The 24,112-nt window shown below is 40.3% G+C and overlaps 2 protein-coding genes across 2 annotated transcripts; one reads left to right on the top strand and one right to left on the bottom strand.

Annotated features, from left to right (window-relative positions):
- Positions 1-5,528: 5,528 nt before the first annotated feature.
- Positions 5,529-7,909, top strand: LOC103457805 (NF-kappa-B inhibitor alpha-like). The gene is made up of 6 exons (XM_008398218.2): positions 5,529-5,864; positions 6,433-6,538; positions 6,640-6,847; positions 6,937-7,025; positions 7,119-7,379; positions 7,488-7,909. The coding sequence occupies exons 1-6, from the start codon at positions 5,653-5,655 to the stop codon at positions 7,515-7,517; spliced, it is 906 nt and encodes a 301-aa protein (XP_008396440.1). The 5' UTR covers positions 5,529-5,652; the 3' UTR covers positions 7,518-7,909.
- Positions 7,910-8,903: 994 nt separating this feature from the next.
- On the bottom strand, positions 8,904-14,620 carry LOC103457804 (proteasome subunit alpha type-6). The gene is made up of 7 exons (XM_008398217.2): positions 14,430-14,620; positions 13,810-13,904; positions 13,638-13,719; positions 10,958-11,113; positions 10,686-10,864; positions 10,347-10,441; positions 8,904-9,133 (listed from the first exon to the last, which is right to left on the bottom strand). The coding sequence occupies exons 1-7, from the start codon at positions 14,503-14,505 to the stop codon at positions 9,076-9,078; spliced, it is 741 nt and encodes a 246-aa protein (XP_008396439.1). The 5' UTR covers positions 14,506-14,620; the 3' UTR covers positions 8,904-9,075.
- Between the last annotated feature and the right edge of the window lie 9,492 nt (positions 14,621-24,112).

Raw genomic sequence — 24,112 nt, forward strand, 5'->3', positions numbered from 1 at the left:
TAATATTTGTCCTGTGTCCAGACAGGCCTTGAGTTTGACACATGAGATAATTATGTGAAATTAAATTGAGAGCCCAGCATCATGACCTGTTTGTTCTGAAGATCCTGCAGCTTCCACTTCTCTTCCTAACATGGCGCCTCCTCACCCTGACTCTCATACTGATAGGAGGAACCACAGAGCTCTGTTAGGTTAAAGCTCATCTTCTGAAGTTGGGATGTTTTTCCTCCAACAGGTTCCAGAGGAATCACCTCAAACCAGATGTTGGACTGGATTTTATTTCAATGTCATTTGTGAATGTTAATGTCTCATTTTCAACAGTTTAGCTATAAAGGTTGAAAAAGGTTATTATTTTGGAGAAAATCTCATCAACATCAATATTTCTACTAAATAAGAGGCAAAAAAAATTGTTTGATAAAGTAAAAGCCTCTCAGACTCTGAGCCCGACAGCACCAAACTATTTTTTATATTAGACAATTATTTTTAATTTCACATAATTATTGCGGTAGAAGCCATTTGTTTGTTAAATACTTAATGTAAAAATATTTACCGTGTTTGATATTTGTTGTAAATGATGTATTCTAACAAAGAACGAGGTAATTAGTCCAAGTTTGTCGTTTATTGCAGAAACTACAGCGGCTGTAATGAGACACATCAAAGGTAAAACAACCTGAACAGGTGATCAACTTGAAACCACTCGCACCTTTTTACTCTCTCTCTCTGTCATTTAAGCAGACCCGTTGCCATGGCAACCTCCTGCGCTCCCCAAGCCAACCAGAGATTACGTTAAAAACATAACATTCAGTCCGTTATGATATCAGGTTTGCAGGCTTGATATTTATTTTGCGATCATTAATAGCCTCCCTGAACACAGCGGTGGTTGATTAGTTCATTTTAAACTCCTGCTCTGCTAGTTATTTTGATAATGGAACCGAAACGCACAGAATTGCGCAATCACTGAGATTATTATTGTTGTTGGGTCATTAACTTGAACATGTTTTGTTGATTTTTGTTGTTGTTCTTTAATAAAGTTACGAACGTTTTAAGGGAGCCAGAGGAGGACGTTCTGCTCTCAGCCTCCTGGCTGCGTTCAGTTTGTCACCTAATGCCGAGATCRACTCAAAACCTTCCGCGATCGACGTGTTGCACCGCTGCTCTAGCAAAGCACGAACAGTTCAGAAACAATATGAAATGGGAAAAAAAGGTATTYATTAACTGATTAAGTTGTGTTTTAGATTGTTCTTGAAAAACTAATCAGTCACGGCTAATTAGTGAGTGAACTGCACAGTGAACCCGTTGATTCTTTACAGCAGACAGCCGCTCCCCTCTCTTACAGGTACTGTGTACCCCCGCTAAATCTTTTAGGGGTACGCGGTACCCTGCCGTACCCTGCCGTACCCTGCCGTACCCTGCCGTACCTCCCTACTTTCACCCCTGCTTCAAACGCGATAATTATGTGAAATTAAATTGTCTAATTCAAAAATAATAGTTTCATTGCTCTCTGGCATCTTGCTTTGAGCTCAGAGTCTGAGAGGCTTTTCCTCTATCAAATTTATTTTTTTTTGCTTATTTAGTGGAAATATTGACGTTGATGAGACTTTATCCAAAATGATAACCTTTTTCAACCTTTATAGCTACACTGTTGAAAATGAGAAGCTAACAAATGACAGTGAAATAAAATCCAGTCCAACATCTGGTTTGAGGTGATTCCTCTGGAACCTGTTGGAGGAAAAATATCCCAACTTCAGAAGATGAGCTTTAACCTAACAGAGCTCTGTGGTTCCTCCTGTCCGTATGAGATTCAGGGTGAGGAGGCGCCATGTTAGGAAGACGAAGTGGAAGCTGCAGGATCTTCAGAACAAACAGGTCATGATGCTGGGCTACTGATTATCCTACTGTCTGGACACAGGATCAATAGAACCAGTTTAAAAGCTAAAATGAATGGTTATATGCCAGACATGGAAAACTGGGATGAACTCCATGCCATGATGTTCAGGATTTAGGTCTCATGGCATCTCAAGGTGTCAACATTGCAGCCAGTGGAATGAGAGAAATACAGCTTTATTTTGTAGCAATTCAAGACCTAACCAGCTTTTATCGCTTTGCAAAAAAATTAATCAACACAGAAACTTTTTGTCATAGTACCCCCAAGAATTTAAAACTACTTTCACCCCTGCTTAAACATAATACATCCATTATGAATGGGGGGAAATTTTCAAAGTTTAAGTTTCATATTTTTGGAATGTGCCATTGAACTAATGCAATTTATTATTTTTTTTTCTTTTGCAAGAATCCAACACGTGAATGGGAAAGTCTCAAAGGACAAAAAAAGCTGTTTGTGTGGCTGAAAATCTAACCAGTTTGCTCAACTTAAAGTTTGCTTATAGCATTTGTGGTTATTTTTTTGACCATATGAGAAAAAAACTGGGAAAGTTTTTTGATTTTTACAGTCTTTTACGCATCAGCACGGGGTCAGCCGACTGCATCAGCTGACCAATGCTGACGCGACACTTCCCCAGTTCGCAGATAGGGGGCAATGCGCAGCACGTTAACACAACTGATTCAGCATCTGCGCTCTCAGCTGCTTGTATCCAAGCAACCGGCGGGGTAAACAAAGCAGACATGGACAGGAACACTTGAAAACGACGCAGAAGAGAAAAAAAAAAAAACATTTTCAAGTGGAAGTTCCAGTATTTCTCATGTGGGCTGAATATCTGACAATGTAAGCAGGCTATCTGAAAAATCACAGCAGAGAGAGAGAGAGAACAGTTTGTCCCCAGATTCCTCGTTATGATAGTTGGCAGTGGCACAAGAATGTGCAGAATTCAACGGAGACAGAGAGGAGTCTGCGCGTGCTTACATAAGTGACGTTTATCTGATGTCAGACAGGCACCTTCTAGAAAGCGTAACCACAGCCCCGTTCTGGGCGGGTATCGACGTGTTAGTACGTTCTGGTTACTGTGCCAAAGGTGTGTGTGTGTGTGCTTGTGTGTGTGTGTCTCACAGAGGTGCGACTGCATCGCGCACCTTGGTTACCGTTGCTATGTTTACGGCCGAACTTCACCTTTCTTTTTTTTTTTTCTTTTTGCGCAAAGCAAACAAAAAGTGATCCTGGGAATTTTTTCTTCTTCTTCTTTTAATGTTAAATGTCAAGAGGGGTGTGGGTTAACCCAGACAGGTAGCTCTGTCACGCACTACAACCAAGAACACGGAGGGCTTTCCTTCTGCGGGAGGGGAAACATTGGTGACAAACAAACAAACAAACAAACAAAATCACATCAGGGACGTGTTTGAAATTCCTACCAAAAGAAATCCTTTCTGGCTTCTACTTTTAGTATTTTTCCTGCACAGGGTTTTGCCTTGAGCTGGAACTTAGGAGAGCGTGTGACTGGGTATCTCCAGGCCGTCGCCATTGTGGAACAGCTGTTGCTTTCAAAAGGGCGTCACTACCTGGAGAATACCCCCAGCAACCAGCTGTCTGTCTGTCTGTCTGTCTGTCTGTCTGTCTGTCTGTCTGTCTTCTCTCCCAGGAACAAAGAAGCAGGAGGAGATGTGAGGAAATCCTCTTGTCTCTTTAAAGCTTCACTGTGTGTTCTTTATTTTTCCCAAATCTATTTGACAAAATTAACACATCAAAAATGTACGCACACAGTTTGTCCCCTGCACAAACTTTTTCAGAAGTTGACTGTGACACATCAGTTCGCAAACTTGGAAACAAATTCCACTTTTAGTGCAGCGGCATAATTTTACTTACACAGGAAAATTCTGAAAAATCCAACCATGTTGGAGTGTTTAGGTCAGTGTGTGTGTGGGGGGGGGGGACCCCTGCTGACCCCTGCTGAGAAATAATTGGAAAATATAGGTGAAACAACTATACTCCTAAATATTTCTTTAAATTTGTGTTTTTGTAAGTTGATGAGATGTTCCAGGACCGTCTCTGTTAGTTTGTGTTTCCCTTGGGCATATATATGATGTGACACAAGGGACCTTTTTTTTTTTTAAAGTCAAAAGACCCATATTTGTTATACCACTTAGAACAGTGTGCAGGCTGATGACGGAGTTCACATACATATAAATGTATGGAGTTTCCTAAGCTCTACTGAGAATTTAACTGGAACTCTATGGAACTAAGATTAACTCTCTTTTTTTTAAAGCTATTTTTCAAGTGGCTTTGGATTCAAATAAAAAGCACCTCATGCTGTAAGTACAGCAGAGGATCTATGATGCTGTGGGAATTTTTCTCTTTTTTCAAAGGCCCTGAGAACCCTAGTAGTGGCATCGTGAAAAGTCTGAAAATTTGTAACAAAATTTTGGCAAAGTGTACAAGTAAAAAAAAAAAAAAAGACACAAAAAGTGTCAATTTTTCATATTCTAGACAGAAACCATCCAATACAAGTCTTTTTTTCCAACTAGAAAATTAATATAAAGTGCAAAGATGTAAAATGAACACATATAAAATGTTCACGTTTGCCAAGAAATATTTTTTTTTACATTATCGCAATGTGAATCTGATTAGAACTAAAGTGATGTCACAAGGACGATTTTTTTGTCTCTTAAATGGTACATTATTATTATTATTATTATTATTATTATTATTATTATTATTATTATTATTATTATTATTATTATTATTTTATTCATACAAAATTTTGATTTCTGCTCAGTAATTTTAGACCACAAAAAAGAGAAACAAAATGTATTCCAACGTAATATTTTGTATGTGATTTTACCTTTAGTAAACCTATGAAATAAGGACTTTTCTTTTGCACCTTGACAATTAATGGACAGTGACGTCAAGGGGGTAAGTTGCTACAACCTGGCTTGTTCTGGTTATTGTAAATATTAAAAAGTAGGGAATCAAAAATGTATTTATTTATTTTTGCTCATCTGATTTGCTCATGTTTTTGAATTTAATACTTTGCATTGCACAATACAAAATATTAAATTCACAAACATGGATTTTCTCCATCCGTATAAATGGAGAAAACCCATTTACCAAAACATACACTGGTCATGGAATCAATCCCAATATCACACTTTTTTAATGCTGTAAAAAGAAAATCCAGTTGGTGATTTGGTGATTGCTGCATCCACTGAACTTAAACTAATTTTGCACAACGGAGTAGCAGACGATGCGGCTTCGGGTTATTCCTACACTGTCGGTGTGAATTTTCAACGTCTGGAAACTCGGCTCTTGTGTCTCGCGTCGCTGCGTTTTAAACTTGGCAAGTGAGGAAAAATTATGCTGCGCTGCATTTTGGTCAGCCACTTGAAACACATAATTTCCCCAGAGCACGAAGGGAATTCTTCAAGAGCCAGTCAGGGGCTGTCTTTGCCTCTCATTCATGCCCATCGCTTCTCATTGAAGACATGTGGCCCCTGAGCAAACACGCAGGGCAGGTAGAAAATAGGTGTCTAATAGGAAACTACAGGTTTTCATTCTGAGTCTCCTTTGGAGAGTGGGGGGGGATTTTTCTCTCAAAAGCACAGCTCCGATGTGATTTCCCTTGTGCTGTTTCTAAGTCAGTCGGAAATCCCCCGCTGTGGCTCCGCCCATGAGAGCGCACAAAAAGGCTCGTCGTCTCCTCCGCAGACGCACACATCTACCCTGACCTCTCAACGCGACGGACCTGATAACGCGCTCTCAAAGTCAACATGGCCGTTCACGCAATGCACGGACAAATGGATTATAACTTGGACAGCAAGCAGGGGAAAATGCTGGAGGACCGCCTGGACAGCGGCGTGGACTCCTTAAAGGACGAAACCCTGATGATCGAGGACTTTAAGGACCTGACTGTGAGATGCAAGGAGGAGACCACGGAGGAGTGGGAGCCGTGGAGGGACGCGGTGACTGAGGACGGAGACACGTAAGTGGAGTTTTGATCTATACTTGTTTTTTTTTTTTTTGTTATTTTGCAAAACTGCGCAAAAAAAAAATCATCTAAATTCCGGAAATTTGCGCGCATTGCTTCAAAAAGGGGAGAAGTTGGTAAATGCGGATGCGACTTGATCAAAGCTGCAAAACAAATTCTAAAAAAAAAAAACCAAGAAAGGCGCACTGGGAAGGTTAAAGTTTGCACAAAAAGTGCAAGTTTTAAACAAACGACAACAACAACAAACAAAAAAAGTGCGTGCAAACTGGCATTCAGGAGTGTTTGCAGTGCGGGGTGTGCGCGCAGTCTGGGGCGGGGCTAAAGTCCGCTCTGCGCATTCAGGAAAGTCCCTGGCCCGATGCCAGGAACTGATAAAGCATCAGATGTGTCAAGCCACAACTGGTGGAAATAACCCGACAAAACTCCACTGTTGCGAAACGCTCCGCTGTTTAGCCTTTGTTCTCTTATATGACTGAAACCACTTCCCCCTGTGTGTAGTTTCTTTTTTTTAAAAGCTCTCTTTTAACAAAACTTCCCCCCCTCCTCCTCCTCCTCTCAACAGGCTGCTCCACTTGGCCATCATTCATGAAGCCACTGAACATGCCCTTCAGATGATCCAGCTCTCCAGAAATCACTCTTTCCTCAACAAACAGAACCACCAAAGACAGGTAACAATCAGCACCATCCACTTTAGAACTGATCAGAAACCTTACATGTTCCTCATCTTAAATCTCATGCATCGCCTAAAGAACTGTGTCCTCTTCCTCAGACTGCCCTCCACTTGGCAGTGATCACCGAGCAGCCCAAGTTGGTGGACTGTCTCCTGAAGGCCGGCGCTGACCCGCTGCTGGCTGACAACAGCGGCAACACGGCTCTCCACATCGCCTGCAAACGCGGCTCCATGGCGTGCTTCGGCGTCATCACCCAGAACTGCCAACGCCACCTCACCTCCGTTCTGTCCGTCCCCAACTACAGTGGTAAGCATCGACCTGTGCGAGTTGTTGCACCTCGATCGAACTTGTTCTAAGCTGGGTCCCTAACAGAGCTTCTCTTTCACCTTTCCCAGGACACAACTGTCTCCACTTGGCGTCCATTAATGGCTATGTTTCCTTGGTGGAAAGCCTCGTTCAGCTGGGAGCAAACATCAATGAACAGGTAGGTCTCGGTCCAGACGAAACCCCACAACGTCTTTCTAAAACCGCTATCCGAACACAGATCTAACAGTTGGCTCTTACGGTTTTCCCCCAGGAACCCTGCAGTGGACGGACAGCGCTCCACTTGGCTGTCGATCTGCAGAACCCCACGCTAGTCCGATGCCTCCTTGACCTCGGCGCAGAGGTCAACTGCCAGAACTATGGAGGCTTCACGCCATACCACCTTACGTACGGGCGGCAGAACGATGAGATCCGCTGCCAGTTGTACGAGCGGACGGCGCTGGAGCTGAGGGCGCTACCTGAGAGCGAGTCAGACGACAGCGACATGGAGGACCTGGAGTTGCTGGAGGATGAGGTAAGCGTCTTTATCGGATTGGCGCCGCTGAGATAACACTTCTCATATAGTAGGATCTTCTAAAGTAAAGCAGGATTTCTCATGAGTTCTTGTCTTGCATCTCTTTAGATCTATGACGACATAGTGTTCGGGAAGTAGAAAAGGCACCCCCATTGCTGATGGTGCGAATGTCAAGCTGCTAATGGGTTTGCCGAAGAACGGCTCCCAACGGGGTACAGAAGCCGGTCATGCTCCCCCTCTACATGTCCCGCTCCCTCCTCCATGGCCAATGGTTCAGGCACGCGGGTGCTGGCCCCCCGAGACTGCAAAACGGGGAATGAAGATGGTTGTCCGGTCAAGATTGCTGAAAAAACCAACAACGGCGAGACCTCCATATGGTCCGCAACTGTGTAAAAATATAAATATATTGTATAAATGCAAGCTATGTAACATATTGTAAATACAGAGATCCTATTTTTGTACCAAGTGTGAATTTAAACACTATTATCTTGAAAAAGTCAAATAAAAAAAAAAAAGTCTATGAACATTAACAGTTGTGACTCGTGGTTTTTCCTCAGCTGAGCCAATAGTTGAATTTCCCTCCATATGAAGGATGACTCTTTGCTGGTCTTTCCAAAACTTTGTAAGAAGCGTCATTTCTCACAATAAACCACAAGGCAGAGTCACTCAGAAAGAGAGAGAGAGAGAGAGAAAAAAAGATCAGAGTAAGCCCCAGTAGGAACAGTATGGGATTTCCTTTGTTGGGCGAGGTCAGCGGGTCTCTGAGTCACCGCACTGAAAAGTCCCTGGGTTGAGGAACACGGCGTGCTCGCAAACATTCCACTCCGAGCGGCAGCCACGGAACTGGCACTGCTGGGTAGTCGGTGCGACAAGGAAATGTTCCCTTTTTTTTTTTTTTTTTTGCAAGAGTGGGAAAGAAAGCCGGGTTGATTACTACTGTATCATAACAGGGAAACTGTAAGTCTGGGAAGTACAAGACTTCCTGTTGGAGATAAGCTGGAATATCTTAAATTTCCCGCAGGTTCCTGGTGTCAGTTGATTCCAGGGATAAATTTCATAATCCTGTCCCAAAATGGAAATACACCCGCAGAAACTACAAGCGAAAAACTGATGTCATGAAAGTTGACACGTTTGAATTTCTGATAAATCCTGGTGACAGAATAGCCAAAGAATGAACCCAGTTTGATGTGTTCATTGACAAGAATCCTGAACCTTGTCAGTTAAAAGGAAGCCCACGTGTCAACTTAGACAAAACCATTCAAATCTAAAGACAAAACTCAGCCCTATTTCAGATGAACGTTTCCTGTTTGTTGTAACTGAGCTACTTTTGTCATGATCTATGTACTTCAGAGAAAAAAAAGAGGTCAAATCAGTGACAGTGTAGTAAAATAACTTCAGTCATAAGAGTAGAGCCACAACAGGAAGCCCAGGTGCATGTTCCCATAACCGTTTCCACTTCTGTCACACAAACCTGAACATTAAATACAGCCTTGCATGCTGAACAATAAACAGGACAAAAAAAAAAAAAGTTTTACTCCAAAAACTTGTTTTATTGTTGAATGAAATCATATGGAGGAGAGGGGGAGAGAGAGGATAAATGTACAGCAAACAAAGATAAACACCAGCCTCCATCTGGGAAAACTGCACTTCCCATCATGCTCTGCATCAGTCAAACAGGTGGCGTCTCTGCGCCCGCTCAGTCCCGCTCTGCCAACGACATGAGGTGGGCGTCTACTTCAGACTCTGTCAGGATCCTGCAGAAAACGACGGCAGAAAGACGGTTGGTGACGTTTGTGGAATTCCCAGCTGAACGCTGCCTCTAACAGGTTGCTTTTATAACCCTTGAACTCCGTCGAATTGCAACCACAAATCTCATGAGATTGGCCTACTTCAAGTAACTCATGGTCATAAATCAGAAGGAAAATGACACATGACTTTAAACTGAAAAGCTGAGTTTGTGTTGATAGAAACATCTTTTGCTGCAGTTTAAGCTCCAAGACTTTTCAAATGGATTTAGGTCTACACTTTGACTAGGCAATTCTTACACCTAAATATGCCTTTATTCGTGTTCAAAGGCTGTTTCTTCACCCTTGTCTTCAGTCTGATCAGACCTCTAAAGGGTTTTCTTGCAGGAATGACCCACACTCAGCTCTATCGCTTTCCTGAACCTACGGAAGGACAGCACTCCCACACCACAATGCTGCCACTGCCACTTTTCACAGTACAGAAGGTCAAAAAGCTGTCATGAGATTAAATTAAACATTTATGAATTCTGAATGCAAACTGGATTTTTTTTTTAGGAGGATAAGAGTGAGGGGGATTGAAAACAGGTGCACGCCACACATTTCAGACTTGTAAATGTAATTTTTATTTTTTTGTGAAATTATGAATTCCTTTTCTTGTAGTTCCCAACTAAAATGTAGAGATGTTTCTGGAAAAAGTTAAATAAGAAATCAATTCTTAGTCCTGGTATTTCTGAATCGATTCAAAATGCTCAAAAATCAATTTTAATCTGCATAATTTTTTTGTCAGGTTATATTTTGAATAATTCTTTGATACTTTTTTCTATTTAAGAAAAGACCAGGCAGTTAAGTTAACCAAACACTGGGAATTTAAATGACAGAGTTTTATGCACAAACCTATTTCTGTCTAAATATAAACTGACAGAAATTTGATGGAACATGAGATTTTATTCTAGAAATGTTTTCAGTAAATGTTCTGTTTACACTGTCTTTTCCTGTCACATAACCTAAACAGAAAAACTGGTTTCTGAATTAAAAATTGTTTCTGAATCCAATCGTGACCCTAAGAATCGCTACATTGAAAGATTTGCACCTCTAGTGAATTCATACTTTTGCAAAACTGATGAGAAAATAGGCTCTTAAAAAAACCCCTGACAGTAATGCTGTTTGCCTCTGAGCTGCTGTGATTTCACTTCTGAGAAACAATCATCTGCTGCAAATGTACCTGAACTTGGGCTCCTGTGTTGTCACGACGCCCACCTCCAGCTCAGAGGGCTTGAAGTCAATGGAAAGGACAGTCGAAAGACAAGAAATGGCCGTCTGAGGTGGAGCAAAAAAACAAAAAAAACAAAAAGGTTAGCAGACAGAGCAGAGTCAGGTTTCATTTTATCACAGTTATTTGGATTTATTACACCTTTAGTGCTTTTCTGCTTCTTATAAACAGAACGTGATGGTTATACAATGTGTTAGACGAAGGCAGGAAACCACCACAGGTTACGCAAGCTGCTTTCACATTCAGGTTGTTTTCTTATCAACTTGCGCTACGTCGGCAGAACAACCTCACCTCAATCGTTTGCTCAAAGGTCCAGTCCAATTTCTTTTTTACTTTCTTCTCCAGGAAGCTGGTGGCTTCTGTCTGCTTCACTCCGGCGGCGGTGGCCTTGAAGCCGCAGTAGTAGCCGGCCGGGTCGCACTTGTACACCTGCGGGCCGTACTCCTCGTCCACGCCGATCACGATCATACCTGCCGGTGATACGTACACGTACACGCACCCGCGTTCACTCCAGGGCGGAGGTTCCCAGGGATAAAAACACGGAAGGCAGGGCGTCAACTCACAGCAGCCCAGCGGTCGCATCTCGGCGTTCTGCGTGTAGACCTGCGAGATGTCGGCGATCCTCTTGCACAGCATGTCCACTGGGATCTCGTAACCGTACTTGTACTGCCAGTTGGCCGCCTCGTAGCGAGCTCGCTGGACCTGAGACCTGCTGTCGGCTGCAGGGAGGCAACGACAACAAAACATGATTCGCTTTCAGTTTCACTTTGAAACAGGCTAAAAGAATAAATAAATAAATGTGTTTAAATAAATACAAGTTTCAGGGATTTGGGTAAAAAGTTATTTCCATAATTTTTCTACAGAGGAAAATGTTAAACACAACACACGTATCCGTCTTTTTACAAGCAAACTTGTATAATAAGTAGAACGTCTTTCAGACGTCGACTGTTATCAAAAGGTCGACTTTGCTGCGCTTAATAAATCAACCTTTATTGAATGTATTAAACTCAGCTAAATATGGCAAACGTTTTGAAAGTAAGCGATACAAATCCTGTTGGAATGACTGATTAAATTTGTTCCACCAAGCCTAAAAGAATTTAAAAACTAGACGTAACAGAAAACGTGCAAACTTCTTAATATATCCTTTTTTTCCAAATAAACAAATTTAAAAAAATAATTCTGACAACCATATTTACTTGACTTTATGCTTTCTTTAGTTTCTTTCTTGGCCCATGAGTACTTTTGCCTCACGATTTTATCGTCATACCAGCTCACATAAACATGTTTATGGTACAAAACACAGACCATGAATTGGGTCCCAGTTCAATTAGCCTAATAAATAATGAAAAACAAATCTAGTGCCCATGAAAATTAAATACTTATAAAATTTTAAAATGAAATGAAGCTGAAATCAAGTTTGGCTAAATCTCAAGGACAGCATGAAGCAATGCTGTCCCTCCCACACTTACTGCTGCACACTAGGGCTGTGTAATAATATCGATTTTGCAATATATATCGATATTTTCTTTCCTAGAAAAATAAAAATCGATATTCATCCACAAGTATCGTAACATCCAACTGTCACCTTGCTCACTCACTGCTCGCTTCGCCGGGAGAGTGATTAGGTCATCAGGCTTAGAGTGATTCCTTCAGATGTTCAGTGTCAAGGTTAAAAAGGTATCAAACTATTCAGAGCAGGGTACTTGGTGCACTGTATTTACATTACAAATTCATGTAAGCTACAGTTTGTACTGTTTAAATTAAAAGAAACATGTTTTCTCACCACTTCTTTTATTCATCATTTTGTCCAGCTGTCGACTTTAAGTCTGTGTCCATGTCCAACCAGAGCCAGGTATTGTGTAGTTGGTGCTTTTAATCAGTTTTCAGTTAAATGAATTCAATTCAACTCTATAACAGTCACAAAATGTCACCAAAATCACTCTGTCCCTCTAAAATCTTTCAGAAAATCGCAAAAGTGTATTGAATTGTATTGTTTGCTGAATATTGCAATATATATCGTATCGTGAGCAGAATTGTGCATCGTATCGTGAGATTATTGTATCACTACAGCCCTACCGCACACTGCTACAGCCAATACTTCCCTGTATTAACCAATAAAGAGCAGATGCACTACACTCAAACTACTGAATTTAGGAGGTGTGATGTGATTTGGTTGGTGTCACCTACATATAACAAAGTTAACATTTAGAAATTGTTACTTTCCTGTTTTAAATAATGAGAAACTCATAACTAAATAAACTTTGGTGAGTCGTACGGGTTCTTGTACAACAGCTCAACACTTTTATTTATTTATTCAGTTTGTACAATGCTGGGCTGAATTGCTAAAATGTATAAAACATATGCAAATACTGCAATGTGTATCCAATGCATCTAATTATTTGTTTTCTTGCTATGCAGTCTCCTAAATAAATATCTTAATTTGTGTTTGTAATATTTTCAAGTTGACCTAACACCAAATTTTTGGTTTTAGGCATGATCTGTATTAATTAGGCTGGATGAACAAAAGATCCTTTCTGTGGTTTCGCATCCAAAGGGACGGTTCAGAATTAGGAACTTCAGCAGAACCCATAAAAATGGCAGAAAGTGACTCATCAAAATCCTGCAGCTAACTAGATACAAACTCTGAGTTAAACAGCCAGGAGAAATGACAGTCTAGTCATAATTACATGTTTATGCTAGTCTACCTGTCTCAGAAAAGGCATAAAAACACATTTAACAAAATATTCACCTGCCTCATATTTTTCTTTACATGCTAAAAATCCTACATCATGTCAACATAAATAAAACAATTGACACAGAAAGTCAATTGTGTCCAACATAACAGCTCAGTAAGGTCTTGTAAAATTCTGTCTCAATTGCCCCCATATTTCTTGCCAATGTGTTTGCTTGATGTATTAGATAATGATGCGTTTCAGTAACTGAGCCTCATTTCAGTGAGCAAAACTAAACAACATTGTAAAATTGTGTCTCTAACACAGCAAATGTTGAGTATGTCTGCTTTTAACTTAAATTTAACAAGCATTGGCGGAATATGAAAAGATAATCACACTGAATCTACATCAATGCTCATAACTGATTGTTTTAGATGAGGGTTGGTTATTGATATGAAAGTATTTTGTTGGCTTAAAAAACTCATTGCTACTCATGCCAAGCTAAGCTTTACTTATTGTATGCAGGTTCTGCCTCCAAGTATTAGACCTTAATACTCAGGGAATTCCTCACCGGTCATCCCAGACATTACACATCCGATGTTGTCTGTTATTCTGAAGAGGTGGGTCACTGTGGAGGCATCCAGAAGCTTGTCCTGTCGAAAGAAGACCGGAAGCATTGAGAAAATGGTCAACATGGCTAAATCTCTGATCAATCTGGAAAATGCAAGCATCCCTCAACTCACCGGTACTTTCTTTTGCGTTACAACAACCGCACAGTCCTTCCCTCGGACCGCTACCGACGTTAAGCCACCCTGGTTTATAGCTTTGAAAGCATATTCTGAAAAAGATGAAGAAAAAAATTTTTTGTACAAAATTGTCATACAGCTGAAAACCTGTACCACGACTGGCTACAGAGGTGAAGGGGTAATTCAGATCTTCAACTACTGTATAATAAACACGTCACGTTTTTTCACAGAATGAAAATTCTACAATAAAATAAACAAACTATCTTTATAAATCCAAATATTAAATATTGAACCCAAATGCAAGCTGTCTCTGTAGTAAATAAGCTATGTAAAGTGTAATGCTAGCTATGCTAACTAGCCTAGCAGCAGTAGGATCGCTCTTAACATTTGTTATTTTGTTACATTATTAGCGTCAGAAAAGGAAACGCAAATGTAACAACACGGACATTCTAACCTTATGTTTCAAATTTATAAGTGACTCTACTTTCACTTTGGCGGGTGTCAAATACGAGCCAGGAGCCGGCCTCAGCGAACCATGACAGAGCATTTAGCTAGCTAGCAAACAAGTGAGCCAACGAAGCGGCTCCAATCAATTTGAACAGCTCCAGAATACTGACCGACTTGATAGAGCCTCCCCTCGGGAGAAAAGATGGTGATGTGTCGGTCGAACCCTGCACTCGAGCCTCGGGACATTCTGTGAGCTTAAATTTTGGCCTGAAAGTTCGTTTCCCCCCAATGAATTTGCAAGCAGACTTCACTTCATGAACAAATATTTCCACCCGGAAACTGATTTGAGGGGCCGAGAACTTCATCCGGGGTGAGAGGTCTTGCCATGTTACCATGGCGATTCAGTAAGTCGGCGTGCGTTATTGGTTTCTAGTAGAAAAAACTAATGAATGACGGCGTAAATGTGATTACACTTATGAAAGAGAATTACGTTAACAGATTTGTTTCATTTTACAAACTATATTTATGGATATCAGGAGTTGTGTGGTAACTAGTTACATTTACTTGTGTAACTTTTTTTTTTTTAAATTACGTTTAGGAATATTTTTACTAGGTTTGTTACTTTTTACTTGAGTAACTTCATTGAATGAATAACAAACACGTTTTTACCAAAAATTCACCAGACTCAGACATACACCTGAGTCATAAATTTAACTTTGTCAAAGTTATGTAAGTTGTTTCTATTGAAAGAAACTAATTTGTATAATGTTTCTTTTGCCTGATTTTATTTTTTGTTACTTATATGAATTATTGTCATTTTTGCCAATGATCATTCAATTAAGAGACAGATGGCCAATTTCAAGGCATTAAATTGCTAATTCAAATGTCTTTCAAGGCATATTTCAATATGTAGCATTTTTATAACTGAAGGTAACACAGTTACTTGAGTGTGCTATAAAATGGCACTAGGTGCCTGCAATATACATAATTCTGACCATTTAAGACTACTGGTGATAGAAAGGTTGATGGATGAAGTAGGGCAGTCTGAATCATTGTGATGTGTGCAGATGATACTGCAAATCATTAGTAGGAGATGGAAGAGAGGTGGAGGAGAGAAGAAGAAGCAAGACAGATTATAGAGAAGGTGAGAGTGCAACATAAAGGTGAAGAGTAGTATGCATACGATGGAGTGAATCGAAATGGTCTCTGACAGGAGTAAAGTTGCAAGGTTGCAAGGGAAAGTTTGCAAAACGGCACTACGGAACGCAATCTGCATGAAGAAGCAGATATTTCCCAAATGAACTGCAGTCATTTTTAAACAGAGTTGCATAATTTTGGTGTTTAACGACCCAGTTTAGCTTCTTAACCTGCAGTGTTGCAATGTCAGAATTCTATGCTTATTGCTGCAGAGGAAAAAAAAGTTCCTGCTTGTGAGTAGCAACCGCTGTGACTTTTTACAATTTACTAACAGAGTGGTTCAGACCAGAAGACATATATGGGGCTAAAGGTCTTAAAAAAAAACAAAACAAAAAAAAGCCCCTGCGTTCTTCCAGTAAGCACTTCGGGGCCAACAAGTGGAAAAAAAAGTCACACGGTTCACACACGCTGACATTTGATCTCGAGCAACTCTCATGCAGAAACAGTCCGACCTCACGGTGACTGTCGATTGACACATTGTCCTTTTCAATTGTTTTTCATTTTTAGCGCTCCCTGCGATGGCTGAATAAAAATACCAATTGCATGCACATGTGTCGGGCGTGCAAGTATGCAACCGTGTATTCGCAAGAGTCTGTGGGAACCCAAATGAGGAAGCGATGCGTGTTACAATTTCCTGCTAGCGCAAAACATTGAGGTCTAAGTACCGTCCTGCAAAACTACAAGTCAACATTGTAAACAAAAACTGTAAATAGTCACAATTACGCTTTAAAGCAGGCATGAGAAGAAGTTTTCATTCTGTTCTAGAGTTATTCATGGACAAATGGACTGAAAGGTTATAGATAACTGCATGTGGCTAGTGGTCAGGGTACATAATATCAAAGGGTCATCTACAAGGGAGGAGAAATCACTTGTTGCGTCTTGGTAAAATCCCAAATCCCATTTCCTTCTTCCTTTGCTCTTATGTCCACTCTATGTGTCATCAGGGATTTTCCCTCTGCAGGTAGATAACACAGCCACATTGAGGATGTCAGCTTCCTCTTTATAAGTTACTGACTTATTTGGGTAATGACTCACGAGGGAGATCGGTGAGGTGACAGGATGTGCGGTCAGCAGAAGCGGAATCTGGACTCGGCGACGCACCTGCGAATAATCGCAGCAAAAAGGTTCTGATGATCACTTCCAGGCAAAAAGTCCCCCGACTGCTGGTTATAATCTCAAGTTCCTGTTTTACACATTGTGCAGATTGGGTTATAATCTCAAACAACTAGCTGCTTTTTCATCACAAATGTGCACAAATCTTTGTCGATATTCTGCTAAAGTTGAAAAAACACAAGTTTGCAAATGTGTTGCTTCCATTGAATAAGAAATTAAATTAAAATCGCACTTGAATGAGCTTGTTCAAACGATGAGTTATTAAAAATCATGGCAGAGAACAATGTACAGTAAATAAGTGAATTATTCATAGTCCAGCCATGGCGATAGATCTCATCAGCCATCAGAGGAGACGTTGGCGTCTCATTCAGGTGTTGTAGGGACAAGCCCCTTGTACTTTGGAGTATGCAACTTTTTGGGGAAATTGTAGTTGCCGATTTTGCAGAAGAGTTTGAATTACAACTTTTTATGCACATTGTCCGAAAAAAAAAAGCCAAAAAACAAACCGTCATCCTCCTCCATGTTTTTCATAGTAACACCCGGCTGTTGATCACGAGACTCGTGTGCTGCGAGTTACGATGCAGCTGAAGAACTGCCTCGTCCTGGCTCAGAAAATTGTATTTATTTTTTTCCCCCCAAAAAATTACAGTGTTTCCAGTTTGAAATTTGAATTAGCGCGACTTTATGTTGCATGGAAAGGCAGCTTTTGATGGTTTTGTGTTGAGTTGCTTGATCATCCCTTAGATTTGAATCGATACAGAACGAACGCAAAGGACTAGTTTACATATATGCAAAATCTAGTATTAACTCCAGCAATTTAATTTATGGGTTTTAAACACAAACTGTTTATTTGATATCTCATAAGTGAGACATAAAGCCTCCCCCCACCCCCATAATTATTACCCCTTCATCCTGATACCTCACCTTCCTCCCCCCTTCCTGTTCTCTTGCCCACCTCAACTCTATGTCTCTCCCTCACCGCTTCTGTTCTTACTTTGTCTCATTCAGAACGTATCAGACCGTACTGTATGCTGTTCATATCTTGAAACCAGAAAGACCCCCACCCGCGCTGCGTTGAGAGAAGGTGTGGGAGGCTTATCTAGAGTGTGTCAGGTGGTGGTGGTGGTGTTCAGGGGGGGATCTCCACCATTTATGAAAATACTGCAAAGCCACCATGGTGGCTAATGTTTTCCAAGCTCAGAAGTTTAGATGTTAGGCAACGGGGAGGGGGAAAGGTAAACATGACTGGACTCTTAGGTATGACATAGAACGCAGCAGCTGTGACTCATTTTCTAGAAACTGTTGTGAAAAGCTTTCAAAAGTCGAAACCATGGATTTTTTGAAGTGCTTGCTCACAGAAGAAAAAAAGAAATTCCGGACACGAACTCTCAGCTTCCAGCTTCTCTGTCGCTTGACTGTAATGTGAAGCGGCCCACATCCTTGTAGATCCGGCCTTGAATGTGTCCACTAAATGGCTTGTAGCAAACCTCTTTCTTCACACCAGCACTGTTGAGTTTGCTCTAATCAAATTCTGGTTCATTTGTTTGGAAAGTCCAGTTTGTTTGGGGAGGTGTGAATGCGCAACTGAACTCTGATGCGAACCAAAAAAAGCAGACCCAACTCTCGGTTTGGATGAAGTGAACGCTGGCGCAGTTCGAATGCATATGTGAACGCCAAGCGCACCGGAGACCGCTCCAAAAGCAGGAAGCGCACTATGGCGCAGAAGATCCTGGGTAAATGCAAGCAAAACAAACACGCGAATCTACCGCGAGTGGGAGAAAAAGCTTATGGTCTTATGAGAAATCCTACAACCGCTGGAATTTGACGACGCTCCGTTTTTGTTTACATTTTATGAAGAAGGAAGTTGCGCTCAAGTCTCGTTTTCCCCCACAGGAGAGGAGGAAAACAAGTTTTTCAATTGGTTTGAATCCTTATACACAAAATAGAGCGAAAGAGAACTGCAGCAGCCAAAAATCTAGCAAATGTTGCAACTTTGGTCCCCAATCTGAGTATCAGGTTTGAAAAAACCCCTTAATACTTAATCTGTGGAGTGTCCAGACAATATTTGAGACTCTTCAACCTGAGCTCCGAACCTACCGATAAATGCTCTCTTGAACATGTATACTAGTATGCTTGCAGTTGCTCCATAGTTCTGTTTTCTAATGATGAACTGAAGTTCAAGATTGTTTTACTATTTCATAAGAGAATTAAGAGAGGTTAAAGGGGGGGAAAAAGGCTTGTCACACTTTTGGTGTGTTTGTTTGCAAAATTACACACAATTAACATATTTGTGTTGCTCTGTCACATAAAATTCATTGAAGTTTGACAAAATGGAAATGTTAAACGGCTGTACAAACGTTTTTCAAAGCAAATATACAATGTACCTTCAAAACACAACATCTTGGTCGGTTTTCATGCACACATGAAGCGTTTGGTTTCTAAGAACCTGCGGACTGTGAGCAGCTTCTAAGAAGTGCTTATCTGCCGAGGACAAAAATGCTGAGCGGAGCAAAGACGATACAACCAAGTCCACTGAAGACGCACGCGCGCTCACACCTGGCGCCGGCTTCCTCTTACTACCAGCTTCTTTTGAATTTGCATCTTGTTCCTAGTGAATTATCTTGTGGTTTGGCATGTTAAAACCAATCAAACGATCACACTGTATGCCAGGAGCGTCTTGAAGTTCAAAATGTTGGCAGCGTCTCGGGGCATTTAATTTCCTTAAATAGGAAAAGAAAGAGAATGTTGTCATCCCGGTTTTCTTCTATGGATGCTAAGCACCTGGGTGTGGACGGGACTGTGGGCGTAGTAACGTGGAGGATTAGGACTGAAACAACCAGGGACTTTACACAGATCAACATGTAGAACAGCGGCAGATTGGAGAGGTCAGATAAGCCTGTTGTTTGGAACCGAGCGGAAGCTAAAAATGAAAATTGGTTAAATTGATTGATATGATACAAACAGCATCAAAAAATATACGTAAAGTTTCATGTTTCATGCCCCTGTCCCAAATTGCATTCTCTTAAATGTCTCTCAGTGCCATTCTGGCTGGATAGTTGGTACTGATAAAGTAGATGAAAATATGTTGAAATTCAACACATGTCCAGAATTTAAACGTCTTTGAGCGCCATAATTTGATATATTTTTACTTATTATTAAGCTATGTTCACACGTCAGGTCTTTATGCTCAATTCAGATTTTTTGCTAAAATCAGATTTTTTTTTTGGGGTGGTGGTTCATATTGTGGTGGTCAAATGCGACCTCAGTCAGACTTCGCTGTGAACGGTTCACATCACGAAACGACCCGAATGCGGAGAAGAATAACAGACTTCACACCGTCTACAATAGTAGCAATGGAAGTAGACGTCTGTAAATCAGTTTTAAAGTTTATTCAGCAATGAGACAGGGCAGTATTGTCACAAGATCATAAGACAAAAAAAGCTAATTTAAAAAAGCACATCTTTTTTAAAGTTATGCAATGCTCAAAAGAGGGCGTTCTTTTGAGCATTGTTGACTGCAACTTCTGGAGCGAAGTCTGTTTGGATGTGCAGTCAGAGACAAGAGTGGTGGGATTGTGATGTGATGCGCTTTGATAACACAGACTTCTTTCATAAGTTCATAATTATGATTTTCAGACATTGTTTACTTATGGATTTACCTCGTCTAGCTTCTTCTGGTGTAAAATTATGACGCACGTCTCGCATCAAAAATGCGTCTCATAAAAATGCGACCGGGCCATTCTGACTACCAAAACTTCAAAAACAATCGGATACGTATCCAAATTAGTACAACATGTGGGATATTTTTTAGCTGTGAAGTTTATACCTTTTATTCTGCTGTGAAAATAGGATTTCTGTGCGACTTTACCTGAAATGTTTAGCTTAAACTTTCATGTAATTAAGGCAAAATTATTTTGTCATCATAGGGACATTTTGAAACAAAAAAAAACCTCAAGTAAGAATATAAATGATTCTTGCTAGATTTGTAGTAAAGTTAGCATTGTAATAGCCATACTATGTCATTTGGCTTCCCTTTATTGTTTAAAATGTAACTTAAAATTATAAATAAAAGTGCAACTTGGGTAGCGTATATACCTAAGTATATATATAATTTCTTTACACGAGTGTGCATATTGGGCAATGAGTTTTTTTCCCTTTTTTCCAGTAAAATACAAAGACCCTAGAGCATTTTGAGTATTGCAGCCTTGAAGGATATTCCTAAAACTTCAGTGTTTTTCAATGTGCATTTAAAAAAAAAATGTTTCCAGTAGCAAATATAAACTTGTAGAATAATCTTTCCCATATACCACATTCACATTAGCTCTCAACGTAAGTTTTATCTTACAGCTCTAAACCACCAGATTTCCATCGCTCGGCGCTTTGGGTAACGTTATCTCACAGAGACCTTTGAAAAACGCATAATTAGCTTCAGCCTGTGACAGCCGCTCCTTCCTCTTTCTGCCATTTCTTCTCTTTTTTTCCAGTAAATCTGACTGCTATCTTTGCTACACGCCGTGAATCATTTTAGAACAGGTGTGAACACCGGGGCTGGTGTGGTTGTGAAGAGTTCAGAGGTGGGTGGGTATCTGTGGTTTTTGCCTGTAGCATGTAAAGAAAAATGGTCCACGAAATCCCCAAGAGACTTGAAACATAAGATAAGGTTTTACGGTCACAAAGTGATTTTTTTTTAACCAGAAAAAAACAGATAGAGACATATATATAACTTCTTTGTGTGCCCCACCTGGCATGGCATGTAAAACTAAAATTATGTCAAAAACCCCCCAAAAAACTAGACGTTATTCATCAACGTTGTTCACCGAAATGAAATGAATTAGTTCTGTCAATCAAATAAAATTTTTAAATCAGATTTCTCCCACTCTAGTGCTGCATTTAATCATGATTAATTACCATGCTTATCCTTGTAACACTTGAAATTCAAAATTGCATGTTTTCAAAAAATGTGTCATTGTCTCAATCTCAGTTTTCCAAGTTTTCCTATTTAGGAATGTTTAAAATACGTCATTTTGTATCAAACGTAATTTAGAAATTCCAACTACATAATACGTTAGTTTTACACAAACGTCCATTGCAGTTTTTTTAAGCGAAATATGCCGTTGAGCACATCAGTGTAATGCTCCTCTTTCATCTGCGTTGTTGACCACAGTACAACACCGTGTGACGTGCTGCTTTGAACTAAGTAAACCTCCGTGGCACAGAAGCCTTTGGGGTAGAATAAATAATGCAAAATGAACTAATTCTGTCATTCAAACTTTATTTTATCAGGTTAATCTCACTATAGCATTTTGATTAATCAAAAGTAATCACTATGCTTATCATTGTAAGCTTGAATTGTAACATGACATGTTTTCAAAAAATATATTTTTTGATTGTCTCAAACTGAACATCTCAGTTTGAGTTTTCCAGGTTTTTCTATTCAGGAAGGTTTAAAAGAAGTCATTTTCTTTGTTTCAAACATAAGAAATGTTTACATATTACCGTGGTTTTATCATAAACCTCCATCGCTGTGTTTTTTTAAAAGCAAAATTTGCCGTTTGGGACGTCAGTCTGACTCTCCTCTTTCATCTTTTTACTCGCATTTGAAGTACTGTTGACCGCAGCACAAGACCGCGTAACGCGCTGCTTTGAACTAAGTAATCCTCTGCTGCAGCGAGGCTTTTAGGTCAGAATAAGTAATGCGATTAATCTGCATTATGTAAAATTAACACCTTAAACTTTTTAGATTAGTCGCACACGTTAACATTGACAACCCAAATTTCTACTTTTGTCAGTTACAAGACGGTTCAAGTTGTGGGTTTTTTGGTCATTAACAGAGGAGTACCAACAGTTTTCTCCATGTTTAATGTACAACCCAAAAGTTAAAAACAAACCATCTTATTATTTTTCTTCCACTCCACATCTGTGCACTTCTTTGTGCTGGTCTATCAAATAAAATGCACACGGATGTTTTGGTTGTATCGTGAACAAAAACGTGAACAAGGTCAATGTGTAATAATGCTTCATTGTAGGTTAGCTTGGTTAGCGGTTCTTTCATCCGTTTATGCTCAGTATCACTCAAAGCCGTCGTGCAGGATGAATATATTCAGTTACAGTAGATCCTGTAACCAGACACATTGTCTGCAGGCTTCCATGAAGGAACCTGAGTGCTGAAAAAAAAGGAAAGAAAGGAAGAAAGAGAGAAAGGACAAAAGCAGAACCAGATCTGAAACGCAAACAGTGACTTTAACCAACAAAAACAACTTTAACCGCACTTTCTTTTAAATCAGCTACAGGAGAAAGTCAATATGCCTCCCTCCAGGTCAGCAGGAAACCTGAAACACAGCAGCGCCGGGCGGATTCAGACAGGCATTAACTATCGGGTTCTTTTCGGAGCGTCAGCCATGTCTCATACCCCGTATGGCATTAGATGATGTCTCACGTTGAGCTGCCTCATTATGTGTACCTTTTTAAAGCCTTTTATCCCTCTGGTTACCAGCGCCAGGCAGACACGCGGGATACTCTCTGGGTATTTCACTAACAGGATGACAGCAACCTTACTCCTTCCCCTCAGGCCCTCTGAGATCATTTATCAAAAGTAAGCAAACATAAGCTGTGTGAACAGCATTTGCATAACCACGCTATTAAAGGTTTTACTTGGCACTTGTGTTTTTGTCAAAGCTGTAGTCGTTGTGGAAACTTGTAGCTCTGGCTTGGTTTTGGATTTGATTGGCAAATTCGTACCCCCGTTTCATTTTATTGGGAACACGCATCCAATGGCTTTGGTAACACAAAAAGCAACCAAACAAATTGCATGGCAACACCTAAGTGCATTTAGGCGTCCAAACGTGGTGAATGAATTCAAACTTAGCGTCAGAAAGAGGATTTTGTTGTGGAATGAAAGCAGTAGATCACATAACCACTCATTATAATCAAGGTATGCCGAATACCAGATGAACAGCATTAGACGACTATAAGGTGGAACCATTTCTTTATAGGTCAACTATGGGGAACTGAACTCGCCCAAATGAGACAATAAAAGATTGGAAAGACATTACCTGTTCACGAGGCTCCTCCTCTTTCATAAAACTGCGCAAATTGAAATTGCAAAAATAAATTTGCTTCATGAAAGCATCCAAATTTAGAAAAGACTCATGCTTGTGAAAACGTTTTGCGCTGGGATGAGGTGGGTTTTCAGCCATATCCAAACAATTTTTACGCAACTATAGCAACAGTCGAAGGTTACTACTGGCGAAACTGCTGAATATGACAGGAAGTAGTAGTAGGATGATTTTTTTTTCTTTCTCAGTCTATGTGCAGCTGCCTCCACCTGAGCTCTCGCAGTATTGCACAGTTAATAAAAAGTTGTGTCAATGTAATGCGTTGAATCCACAGCTCTTCCGTAAAATTGCCAACTACAATTTTCCCTAAATGCCACATATGTAGTTGCACCCAAGTAAAGGAGAGCTTGTCTCTCCAAAGTCTGAATGAAATGCCACGGCTGAATTATAAATATATCTCATGTAACTGTTTACATTAGTCTCTGCCAT

The sequence above is a fragment of the Poecilia reticulata genome, linkage group LG21, assembly GCF_000633615.1.
Source record: "Poecilia reticulata strain Guanapo linkage group LG21, Guppy_female_1.0+MT, whole genome shotgun sequence".
NCBI classification, from domain to species: domain Eukaryota; kingdom Metazoa; phylum Chordata; class Actinopteri; order Cyprinodontiformes; family Poeciliidae; genus Poecilia; species Poecilia reticulata.